The 13,576-nt window shown below is 40.3% G+C and overlaps 1 protein-coding gene across 8 annotated transcripts in view; it reads right to left on the bottom strand.

Annotated features, from left to right (window-relative positions):
- The window catches only part of tjp1a (tight junction protein 1a), a 150,300-nt gene that overhangs the window by 58,996 nt on the left and 77,728 nt on the right, over positions 1-13,576 (bottom strand). The window contains exon 1 of one of the 8 annotated variants that reach the window (XM_054732018.2): positions 3,049-3,274. The exons of the other annotated variants lie outside the window; for them this stretch is intronic. Within the exon in view, the coding sequence (XP_054587993.2) occupies positions 3,049-3,072 (24 nt within the window). The 5' untranslated portion in view covers positions 3,073-3,274. Of the gene's footprint in view, positions 1-3,048; positions 3,275-13,576 lie in introns of those variants that run through there. 8 annotated transcript variants of the gene reach the window in all.

Genomic DNA, 13,576 nt, shown 5'->3' with positions numbered 1-13,576 from the left:
TTGCTGGTATTTCAAACAAGAGGCTGAGTAGGGTAACGTTTCAGACATAAGAAAAATATAATTGTGCCCTGTTTGGCTTAATGTTGGTGATACTGAGGACATTTCAGTTTCTCCTGTTTTGTTTACATCTTTATTCTCTAGCTGTGCTGTGCAGATGCAACACAGTAATCTGGCAAAACAAAAAAAATCACAGATTTGCTAGATCACATTTAGTTATTGAAAAATATCTTGACTTTCTGTGTTTACTGCATCAGCATTGAACACATCCTGGAAATATTTGAGCCCTGGGCAGCAACTGTTTGTCACTAAGAAGTCATGGTAAAAAAATAAGCAGTCTTGGATAACTAACTGTTACAAAATCATTTCAATAATTTATGTGTCAATAATGTTTTTGAGAAAATTTTATAATTGTAAGTTTTATTACTAAATACAGCCCTAGATATAATATGCTATTCCAACAGGATTACGAGGGCAGCTAGCTCCAGCTAGCTAGCTGATGCAAAAAGCCACAGAATTCTATGTAAATAACAACGTAATATAAACTTCATTGTAGTGCCAAAATGTTTGCACAAACTACTGTAAAATATTTCAGATTGGGTTTGTTTTGAAATGACAAAAACTAGGGATGGAATTGCATCTTTTCGGACTCAGAGGACAACGCCATTTTGGATTTGTTTATTAAATGCGTGCAACATATTGGTCTAAAACAATCCTGTGAGAGCCGTTTCACTTCTTTCTCGTTAAGCTCAAAACAAACTAGTCCCGAATGAAATGATCGTAATAAAACAGCATTAATAAAAGGGAAAAACTTTACTCTTGAAATTAGTACAAATGTACTATTTTTATGAAGCAATGAGCAAGTTGTCACAGGAGGCTGGAGCAAGATGAAACAAACACAGGGTTTACACGATGGCCTATTTCAGCCGTGATGTTTCTGTGATTTAGATGTTTTGGCCCAAAACTAAAAATGCACTGTTGGGTCATTTTCGGCCATTTTTTGGTACATCCCTAACAAAAACTCACATCTCTGATAAAAATCTCAGTTTCTTTAAACTATGGCTGTTCAAAGAGCCACGATCTAAAACAGGCAAGATATTATCTCTTCATAACCTCTCCACTGAAGAAAGAAATAAACAGAACCACTTTAAGGTAGTTTAACTAGACAAATAGGCAACAAAATATTACAAAAGTCCTTTCGACAATAACGCTCAGTGTCCACAACTAAAAACAATAAAGTAAAATGCTATCTGAAAATAAACATGTCACCCAAATTTAAAAATAGGCTTTAAAGCTATCTTGGGAAATTATATTTTTAGCTTCTTCTTTCATGCAAAGGAGTACACAAACATCCTCTGGCCTCAACTGTCACCATTTCCCATCAAAAATCAGCCTACATCAGCTGGCTACTTACATGCCACGGTAAAGACATCTAGGGAGAGCATACCTTGAGGTTAGCATTCATTCAAATTAACTACAAGACTAAATGGGTTTGTCTTCTTGGGTTCAGAGCTCGTCATCGTGCAGCAGAGCATGCTATGTAAATTTCTAACCACTGCTACCGAGGAACTACAGACAGCGATGTCATCCAGGTATCATATCGCTTTAAACAGGAAGAAAAGAACAAAAGGTGCTACAGACAACAAACACATACATTTTGATACAACATTTAATATACTTAAATTAAACAAAAGAAAACACTTATATGAGAACCACTATAAGCTTGTTATGAGCCACAAGTTTTATATCGAGGTGTGACCATGGCCTTCATGTACAGCACTAGTAACGTCATCAGTTGATATGATGGTTTCGTCTAACTGGAACAACCGCCCAAACCTGAATATCACTACCTGTTGGACAAACATGGCACATTCCTAGCTTCCTTGTCGATGTGAAAAAGAAAAGCAGATCTAATAAAAAAATAAATAACACTACCGAGTGCTGTTTGTGAGAATTAGATCTTTCACTAGATCTCTAGAAGAGCTGACCAACTTTATTTTAAGTGTTTAAAAAATATAAAGCAGGAATGGGGAATGTAGATGTCTTAGTTTGATAAAACTTCTTGGTACCTGAACTGACCTCGTTTTGGCCTTCTGCAGATGCTTTCTGAAGGAGTTATGGTGTGAAATCTTTTCATTAAGTCTAGGAAATATGCAAGTCTTCAAAGATAACCCAGCTGTTTCAAACCTTAACGTGTGGATGGGAGGGATGCTCCAAACTGTTTTATGTTCAGTAGTGTCAGCTTTTTTTAAAGTGATATTTTCTTGTTAATGTCTTCATAACCTCAGGGGATGATTACGGAAGTCTAGGATTCAGCATGCTCTCAAAATAGGTAATAATGAGAAACTTAAACAAACGTACTGGGTGTAAAAAGTTTATCTGACCGCGGTGTGTATTCATCAGGGGCCAAAAGCTTTGAAATCCGTGTTTTCCTCCTAAATCAGAAAGCCTTTATTGTCACTGTATGTGGATACAGAAATGCAGGGTACTGTAGCACTAAACTGGTAGCCTAGTGAACTAGACCAAATTCTTGCTTTGCAAAGTTTGAATAATACATTTATTTAGTTTAATAATTTACATTTATTTAGTCTGGCTTGCCAGGCTACTAAACTGGTGGATTTGACATAAAAGATAAAGTACAAATTATTTAAAAAAAAAAAGTATATATATACAATATTAAAATATACATATTTTTTTCTGTGCACCAGTTTCATAAAAGCAGAACTCCGTGTATCAACAGGTACCTGCTAATACAATAGTTCAATGACTTATTGACAACTCATAAATAGTTGAAACAAGAAAAATTTCTGTCATTTTAATTATGTCCACCGAAATTACTGCTTGTTGTAGCCGAAATAAACGAATAACGCCAGGACCCACAACGACATCAATATTACAACTAACCAGAGTCTCTAAAGTTATCTGGTTACGTTTTATTTCATGATTCATCCCTTGTTTCAGCTATTGCTAGGCCTTTCGAGCACATTTCATTACATAAGCCAGCAGCACAACGTTCAGAGTTGGGTTGTATCCGGCCAGGCAGGTACCCACCTTATTTGAAGCTTTGGAGGACATTTTCCTCTGTTACTCCGCTGTAATAGTATCAGGGTTAAAGTTGTTCCCGTCTCTGGATTTTCACTTGGACGAGTGCGCTATTTTCCCTTCCAGTTGAATTTTCGCCCAGCTGCCGCCACGCCGGGCTACGTTGTTATTTTATTCTATCCAGGACGACGGGAAACGTGCCACGAAAAGCCGTGTGGAAAGTCCAAAGTTCATTATCTTATCTTCGCCGCCCGAAACGCTAACGGTAGTCCGAACACGTATGGAGTCATGGAAGAAAGTCAGGATGGGAAACTTAAAAAAAATTTAAAAAAAACGGAAGAAAAAAGGACCTCTTGGGCGTGCTGTTCTGTCTCTAACCTCTGGATGAAAAGTTGGGGAGAGAAGGCATCACTGGGACAGTATGCAGCAATGGCTGTGATAGCCCGAGTAAGCTCCCCCCAGCTCTCTTGGCTCTGTGAGCAACGGCCGTGTCTCGTATGGGTGGAGCGTACCATCATTCTGACAGAAGGGGGTTCTACCAAAGAAAACACCCAGTACCTTAATGGTTTATCCCAACCTCAAATTTTTTTATCAACATTGTTATATACTATAACTAATACATTGTTTTACATTCATTGTATTATCGTGTTTACATTTTTTTAAATTTAAAATCATTCAGTCCCCCCCCCCCCCCTCCGTAATCTCATAGAATAAACAAGCTGGGATACGATAAGGAGAAGCGACACCGCTGTCCCTGCTGATGCTGAATGCTCACTTTCCGGCTGAGATGATGGCGAATAGTATATTACTACAGCAGCTGTGAAATCCTAAATTTAAGTGTAAAAAATCGAAGTAGCTGCGTTTCAACACGGTTTCTGTAGAATCGCCGTAAAATCGACTCAAATGACGTGAGAACATTTTCTAAAAAAGATAAGAAAAGTGATTTGCATAAGAAATAATCGAGATTATGCTTACTGATCACAATAAAAATGAAATAAGCAGAATTTCCACTTTTAAATTCTTCTCAAAGTACAGAAAAAAAAACTAGTGTTTGTGGCTGATTTGTCACCTCACAGGAAACCACAAAAGCCATTCAGTGAAGTTCTTGACTTCCTAAACCAGAGCCCACCCACAGGATGCAGCAATCTCAGCTTGTATTGTTTCACAATCCACCTGTTTTCTTGCATGGACAGCATGGACTTGTTTGTGAGACACTAAAGTGGACATCAAGAGAAACACATGAAGCTTTGTGACTTACAAGTTTCCAGCGTGGGCAGTCACAAATTTAACAGAGCACATAAACTAAGACACACCCTGCGTTTTCCCAAACAAACTGAGCAATCGCATTCCACAAATCTAGCTCCCCTGATGATTACTTCCTCTGTGTTTTTCCCACTCAACAGTGGAGGAGGGATTGGTGACAGTGTAGGTGGTCTAGTTAATTCCCACCAGACGTAATCCTACAATCCAGGAGGAGCAGACATACCAAGGAAGACCTCCAAAAGTTGGTTCAAGCCAAAGGGAGATTTAAGATGGATGCTTAAGACCCCATATTTCAGTCAGGGAAACACAAAATGTTTTGAAATGTGAATGATTTTAGCCACAACCTTAGCACCGGAGACACACGACACAATGCATGAATAATACATACAAGTATTGATGCAAGTCGGTCACTCCTTCTGAATGTCCTTAGACGTCTTTCTGGATCCATCAGCGCTGACAGCAGGATGTTTAACATGGTTAACACTAACCATATATGTATAATTTGCAGACGGACAAAGTTCCTAATCCCGACTTTAAAAAAATGCAATTTAAACTGACAAAAGACAGACTTCTTTCCTCTGCAGGTCAGTTCTTGCTCTCATCCACACCTGTGATGCTACCTTAGATGTTCTTGCAGACAGGAACAAGACATCTGTGACACTCCAGGGTGATCAAAGCTAGCTTTGTTTTCTACGCTTACATCTGTGCTCTCATTTCTCTCTCCCTCTCTCTTTCTTGTACACACACACACACACACACACACACACACACACACACACACATCTCTTCTGGACAACAGACGGCTTCAAAGCTCAGGTGCACTCATGGAAGAGCAGGCACATGGAAACAAAGGCGAAAACGCAGGCCCACATTTGGTTGGAACACATCACGAGGTTCACTCAACCCAGCTTCTCCTGCAGCAAAAGGCTAATCTAGAATGAAACAGGCTAATGTGCACACCATAAAAACATGGAGCTGACTGCTGATGCTCAAAGAAGCTCTCACATAAGCAAACAGAGTGACAAATAAAGAAAAATTGATATGAAGCAGTTGTTTCATGTAAAGCAGTCGTTTCAAATGCAGATGCTTTCATGTGTGCTGAATTAGCTGGCTGGGAGAGGCTGTGATCCCGTCGGTGCCCTGTTGACTCAGACCTGACCTGCAGACCCAGCAGAGGCTCTTTGTTTCTCTAGGCTAATACAAACCTTCTGCTCACACAAGACCAACTAAACTGCATTGCTGCAGACCACACAAATATTATCCTTATGTATTTTAGAATTTGTGTGTTTTTGTAATAAAAACATATGTTATAATGCTCAAAGCAGACAATCTTTGATCATTTGTACTAATTTCCTACCTGGTATTTCAATCACTGTCAATATCAATCACATAAGAAATAATGATTTTATTCTTTGTGTATTATTTATGTGTTTTCAATTTTGCATGGCTGCCATTTTGACCAGCTCTCCCTTATAAATGACATTTTCCATGGGATCCCTATCAACAAAATGGGGGTGGGACACACGACAATATTGGCGCGTGAAGGATTAACATGTTCTAGTGGTCGATCATACCAGAGAGATTGTAATATTGTCACGTTTAATCTGTCAGGACCAACAACAGAGCATGTTAAGGCATGTTTCCACCCAGATCAATTTAAATGTAAGCAAGCCTGATGATAGCATGCATTCATGTAAGAAATCAAGTAAAAGCTAAAATGATTCTACTTGGTTATTATCTCTAGCTTGCTTCTGTTTACACGACTTTTCTGTGACTTGGTGATTTACACAGAAGCTCTTGTTGAATGACTGCTGTGGTGAAACATTAGCATCAGTAGCACAGTAGCACAAGGCAGCTAATGCTGTGTCTGTGTGGAAATAATGTGGTTGTACTTTTTCCGTAGCTTGCATGACAGTAAAAAAGCAGTTTAAAGTTCATCCAAATAATCATGATGGACCATTAAAGGGACTTTACGGAGTTTAGAATTTTTATGCTCGCGATTGCCCCCTCAGGCCAAAACCGTAACGGCAGCTTCAATAGGAGGCTCGTGCACGAGGCGCGCATGCTGTACGTGCACACCCCTTAACGAAAATAACAGCTGAGACAGTCCCTTGTGTGTGTGTGTGTTGCCCGGAGGACAGAGGACAGGAGAACGCTCAGCTAATTAATTAAATAATTTGGTTCTGTACTTTTCAGCACAGCCGACAAAGGTTTATGATGGGTCAGTCCTTCTGCATGCTCAGATCATTCCCTTCCCTTGCTTGAAAAATTGTTCCAAAATGAAAGTTGAACCCACATCTTTTTTATCTGTGAATTCAAAGCCGTTCGGCGAGTCTCAAATATAAATTTGGGCATCTTACTGTAAAAAAATATACCATTAATGTAAAAATGAAACTCTAAATAAACTATGTTCACACCCAGAATCAAAACCCAGATCCTCTGCACGGAAGTCCGACGTCTTACTAGGTGAGCTAAAGTGCCAGCGACATCCTGTGTATCTGTAACATTTATATCCTTGATGACAGCTGAAACAACGTTCAAAGAACGGTTTGGAGAGCTATGCCTGAGCGTGAACGCGCATGAAGCAGCCTGCTCGACCCGAGCAACTCTCTTTTTCTGTGATTTTACAGAAAAACAGGCAATCACAGTAAAAATGCCAGGGCTCATTCTACAGGACCAGGGCACTGCAGGAGAATGTATGAAGAAGAAATTTATTATTTCTATACATGTTTTGGCTGTCAAACTTCCATAATGCCCCTTTAAAAAAAGAAAATGCTTTAGCCATATGATCTATAGTGTTCATGGCCATTTTTTATTTTATTTTATTCTTTCACCGAAAAACCATTTTTTACTTGTTATTTCTGAAAATGATGCCTTCACCTATTTCCTGCATTAGCTTCTGTTAGAAAATAGATGGAAAACATTAGGATTTGAAAAGCCCAACGGATCTACGTCAAGCTGCCGCTTGGACTCACTCATACTGGCTCACGATAGGGAAGGCTGTTGTTGGTTTAGCATTAGCATTAGCAACTCCACCACAAAGCAGAACTCCTTCAAGTTTGTGTTATGGAGATAAAACACCAGCATTGCAAAGTAAACAGAATCAGTGGTAGAGTTGTGTTGCTGTTAGCCAATCAGAGGCAAGATGTCCAAATATCAGGAAATGGGACTCCCAATCCTGTCGTATGAAGCTACTTCCTTCCCCCGCTGAATTCTTTGTGCTGAAACAGACTAATTGGAGCCTTTTTTTCTCCCCCAAGTACGACTACCAAGGCATTCATTCCTACTAAAGACCACTGCAAATGTATTAAAAATATGGAGGACCTTTTAAAATCATGAATGACCAGATTGTGAATTTCACATCACTCATCAAAAGACCAAAGGCTGTGATCAAATAATATGATAAATGGTCTGTATTTGATATAGCGCCTTCTAGAGTCCTAGAACCCCCCAAGATGCTTTACAACACAATCAGTCATTCACACATCCACACACACATTAGGACTGTGGTGGTGATGAGCTACATTGTAGCTACAGCTGCCCTGGGGCACACTGACAGAGGTGAGGCTGCTGAGCACTGGCACCACTGGTCCCTCTGACCACCACCAGCAGGCAAGGTGGGTTAAATGTCTTGCTCATAGACAAAATGACAGCGACAGACTGAGCGGGGCTTGAACCTGCAACCCTCCGATCACAGGGTGGGCACTTGACACCTGTGCCACTGTTGCCCACATAACATCATCTGACTAGATTAGTTAACGCACCTCCAACACTCTGACTCAATATTGCATATGATAGGCCCCCTTCATGCTAGATTAAGATCCCATTACCTCCATAATCTGTTAAACCAGTCATTATTCAGTGTGAACAACGACTGCACTTTTATTACCTGCCCACAGAAGCCCAATCATAGGCGGCCTGGGCCCCATCCAGCAATTCTCCAACACAGTGATATCAGAAGATCTCACCTTTATGCCAAATGCTGATGGAGTGGCTGTCCGTGTACAACGCCAACATGGTCAGTCCTACATCAGTGTGTGTTGCCTCCACATCGTGGATACACTGCCACCACCCAGGACACGCTGCAACCCTGACAATTAACCACCATAATATTTTTTTACAGATGTTTTGGAACGCTCATAACCCCTGTGGACATTTCAGACACTTTCACATGTATTTCTCGACTTTGTTTATGTCACAACAAGGACAACGTCCAGTGTGATGGGGCCTTAAATCTCATTCACTCATTTTTTCATACACTGTGGCTTCTAGTATGAATGAAGCCTTGTGAGTGGTTTTGGTGTGGAAAACAGCTCTTGCGCTCCTATTTCAGGGGGTGGAATTTTTATTGAGGAGTGGGAAGGGGAAAAGGCAGGATTGCAAGTCTTACTCTGTAATATTCGTGATGTGAAAATGCATTGCCTCGGACTAACAACAAAGCAAGTCTTGTGCCTTCGTTCACTCTTTTTTTTTTTTAGATAAAAACTGCGGCATTGTTATCTCCACAAGTAACATCACCTACAAGGTGCACAGTCATGTTGTGGAGCTGGTAATGCTAATGGTTAGCTTCGAATGGCTGAGATGCTCTCTGTTCTCTCCTGGCCACACAACACACACAACACACACATAGCAGTAAGCTAATGTGGGCGCACTGGCACACAACACAACTTCTCCTACATTTCTCCTACGGGATGACACTTTTGAAAGTTTTACTAGAAAAACAAGCAAATGAATTGTATTCCTTTCTTCTGCATGTTTACATCTACTCACACCACACGCAAGTCGGCCGAAAATGTCCATTATGAAGAACTGCGGTAGCAACAAGTTGTCATCGGTGCTCCAGTCTTGGGTCTTTCACATGGATCCAAACCGTTTAAAAAGCTGATTTTGTCCACATACAATTCCCACTTCTCTATTTAAGGCATCCCTGTATATTCCCCATCCTTTTTGGGATGTTAAACATCGTTTAACATTTCCTTTCTTCTAATTCTGCGTCTTCTCTGCGATGTACTGTTTATTTCCACTGTTTGCTTAAACTTCTAAGGCCATCAATATGTCTGTGCACATCCCAGAATGCGACGCATAATCACGTGTGATCCCAAGCCCTATTTCTTTCTGCAGCTAATCCAGGCGGTGGGGGTAGAAGAAAACATTCGCGTTCAGCACGCATATGCAAGTCAGAGTGACCGATCGTACTTCAAACAGGCCAAGTCTCACTCAGTTTCTCAGTAAACCAAGATCTTCAAAGAGTGAACGCATGGTACGACATTCATGACCTGATTATTATAACCTTTAAAGTCTCTTTTGCAAGAGCGTCCTGGCCGGGACACACAGGGTTACAAAAACATTCATCCATGCATACAAGATAAACAATTAAAACCAGTAAAACTAAATGTAAATATAAAAACAACACATTTTACAACCAATCCAAACATCTACAGGTTAATCTGACAGCATCTTTATCATTTAAAAGCCTGTTAAAAAAATTCTAAGGAGACCAGCTCCCTCAGATTTAAATTGTTTTGTTTTGTTTGATTAATAAAATTCATGAAAAGCACAAATAACATCGGTCCGATTTCTAACACACTAATAGCGAGGATCATTTAGCATAAATAATGTTCTTAACACAGCCCATAACTGAAACAACCACACAGGCCAAAGCTTTTCATCTAAAATCCACCGTTTTCCACCAGGTACGGATCTGGCCACCAGAGTGTGGACTGTGTGTGTACACACACACATATGCTTTCAATAAGACAGCGTCTAAGCTGGTCTTCCACTAAACCTGTCAACTGTTTCTAGTTACGCCATCTCATCAATCACGCCCTCTCACTCTACACAGCACACTCGCACCGGTCTCCAGCAGCAACATACGAGTGTGAAAAGAACTAAGAGCTGCATTTGCTCAAAAGATTAATAGAAGTTAATAATCTGAGCTAAAAGCAGAAGCAGTTGAGTTGATAATTCTGCCATTCATTTCCTCTAATTCACAGCACTCGACAGGAGAAACGTAAGCTTGTGTGAGAAGAGACCGGGGTGCTGTTATTTTCAGCGGCACTTAGCTCTGCATACTTCTTGATGTGATGAGGAGAAAAAAAATGAAAAAGCTTTCTGACGTGCTAAATTTATCATGGTGGGTCAGTCACGGGTGGAAATGAACCAGGCAGCTTTCAGCCCATTGAAGAATTTCACTCAAAGATTCAGTCTGTGATCAACCAGTCAAGAGGAATCTTCAGTTTTCCTCTCTTGGTTCTTCCCTCTTTTAATAGACAAGGGACGCTGATCCTAGCCAGAAAAGAAGAAACAACAAAAGAAAAAGAAAAAAAAACCAGATGCTGCAGTGAACTGAGATGAACTTCTTTCTGCCGCTCAGTGATACCTCAAGGAGGCGAGCGAGCGACAGCCCACGCTGCAGCGCATCGTAACAAACGGACTTGAGAATGCTTTTTTGAAGAAAAACGGCAATTTAAGTGACTTGTTTAGCATAAACCAAGGGAAATACTGATGAAGGAGTCTACTTTTTATATAGAGTGAGCCACATCTACTAACAGCTGCATAAGGGAAACAAAACAGCGCTTGCATTGTGCTTTCCTGCTACGTGATAGGTCCAATGTTTGGCCCAGAATGAGGCTGTAAATTGAAAATGTGTCAAAACCCCAAGGTAAAACCACAACACACTTTGCTCAGTGTGTGTGTGTGTGTGTGTGTGTGTGTATGTGTGTGTGTGTGTGTGTGTGTGTGTGTGTGTGTATGAGGGTGGAAGAGGTTTGCCAGTAAATACTTCATGCACAACAATTCAACCTTTTCCCTTCATTGTTCCCAACCTCACACAGCAAATGTAACTCATGCTGCTTTTTGTTGCCACGCAGTTATTTGTTTATGATAAATGAAATATAACGTGTCTGTGCTGTGCCAGCAAGGACAGGCTGTACTCTAGCGTTTCATATCCTAATTGATAAAGATTGTTATTTGTTTGATTAGATTTTTTTAAATGCAATGCTCTGATTCCACGCTCTTAGAACGTATAAAACAACAGCAAACAGCAGTAAAAGAATGCTTCAGGGCAGAAATGTAAGAAATAACTTGCATCTGGGCTGCACTAACTGCACCTCCTTACACCAAAGTACTATAAAGGGGCATCGGCAGATTAATTAAAGCCATTTCTGATGATTTAAAAATTATCAGCATCTTCTATTGAGTGACCTTAAAGATGGGCACATCTGTGGGTGGAGCGTTGTTTCACTTAATCAAAGGTAAAACAGCGGAAACAAACAAAACGGCTTTCATAAATATGCTGATTTCTGAAGATTGGCCTCAAATAAACTTCCTAAAATGATAGGAAATAGCTGGCCTGGTTTGGGAGTTTAGAAAATAATTTTAAGTCAGAAGAAAATGCAACAATAAACAATTAAATGTAAAAAGGTAATCTATATTACAGAACCATAAAGCTTTTTCAGGTAAGCAACACAAAAACTTCTGTTTCTGCAACACTGTTAGTCAAATAACAACCAGGCGCACAAGAAACGTGCAATAATTAGTGTCAGCTACGACACAAATTTATTACAAAAAGCAGCGAGTCCTGCAGCAAGACCAGAGAATGTAGCATGTCTGATTCAACGCAGTCCCACACAGTTTGGTTTGGTTTCCTCATCTCCATCCAGTCACGGAACAGCTGCAGCTCAGGTTACCGCGTTGACAGCAGGCAGCAGGCTCCAAAAAGCCATTTGACACAAATTTTAAGTGGCATGAAATTGATTTTCAAGGAAGAGCAAAGATTTATGAGTTTCAAACAGGAAACAACTGTAGATTTCAAGCTGTCGTGCTGTGGAGAACAATTAACCTCTGGTAAAAATGGAAGTTTTTTGCTTCTATCCAGCAGTGAGGCAACTGTCTTAAAGTCAGATTTTTTTTAAATCAAAATATTCCCTTTTTTTCTACTTAAAGGTGCATGAAGGATGAACGGCATCCTGTGGCCAAATGTGGGTACTGCAGTCTATGTTTCAAAACAAATGAGCCTCCTCTCAGTGACACCCCAACACCCATCCCTTTATGAGTTTTATGGCGATTGCCAGCTGAGGCACAGCACCATAAGAATCTAGATGGCAAGCAATGACGAGTCATGCACAATAAAATTATGAGCACATAAATACATGTCAGTGTAATATTAAGTTGTTGGTAATTGAAAAAAGTAGTTAGAGATACTTTTAGAGTTGACTATTTGCTTCTAATCTAACATTAGCATTGTTAGCTCAACATTAGCCTGTAGCCTTCTTTAAAGAGCAAGTCACCCCCAAATCAACTTTTTTTCCCTGATTAACTATATAAATGTGTGTCTAATCGTGCTGCAGACACGTGTACTCAATAGTTTGGCACTTTACTGCATTTCAGTTAAAAATGTTACTTTCTGCCTAAAACTGTCAGTGTTGTGCCGTTGTCGGGTTAAAACGCTGCACTGCATTTGAATTTAAATCTGCCATCACTATTGGCTAAGAGGTACCCTAGAACGTTAGCTGGTACCATATGATGTCACAATGTCATTGTGAGCGTGTGTGTGTGTTTGATAGCGGCTCCGCCCTCTCGGTCTGCTAGGCAACAGCATTTGTTGCATTTGTCAAACAGGAAGTGGGAGTTGAGTAAGAATCTGGTAGGGGGTGACTTGCTCTTTAAATATAAAGTTGCAACGTCATCATCACACACTGGTTAAATTACATCGCCACATTTGGCCCATCCCTGTGGGGGGCAGTGAGCTGCAGCAGTGGCTGGGCTCGGGAACTATTTGATGGTTTAACCCCCCCAATCCATCCCCTTAAAGCTGAGTGTCAAATGGGGAGGCAATGGTCCCATTTTAACAGTCTTTGGTATGATCTGACTGGATTTGAACCCGGCCTCCCAGTCCCAGGGCAGACACTATAATACCACTAGTCCACTGAGAAGGTTTATCCAATTTTAAAATAAATAAAAATATGCTGGGGATTTTTAAGGGTACAAGAAATAACGTCTGGGTTGATCCTGTTACTGCTTTTCACTGCTGGTGTCGAAATACAAATGCCAGTACAGTATGGTTGAATCTGGAACCAGGAAGTTCCGGCGGAACAGATTTGAAACTAAGACTACGTTCCTTTTAAGCTTTTTTAAAAGGAGAAAATCTGACAACCCCCCAGCTGGCTGAGAAGGAAATCAGTTTCAATATAACCTTCCTTCCAACATGACTGACACATTAGCCTGTTTTGTGATGATTTCAATGTAAAATACTTAGCTAATGCACCTTTAAAGG

The sequence above is a fragment of the Nothobranchius furzeri genome, chromosome 9 (assembly GCF_043380555.1).
Source record: "Nothobranchius furzeri strain GRZ-AD chromosome 9, NfurGRZ-RIMD1, whole genome shotgun sequence".
Lineage (NCBI taxonomy): Eukaryota > Metazoa > Chordata > Actinopteri > Cyprinodontiformes > Nothobranchiidae > Nothobranchius > Nothobranchius furzeri.
Note: the sequence above shows the minus strand (reverse complement) of the source record. Positions and strands in the feature narration are given on the sequence as shown.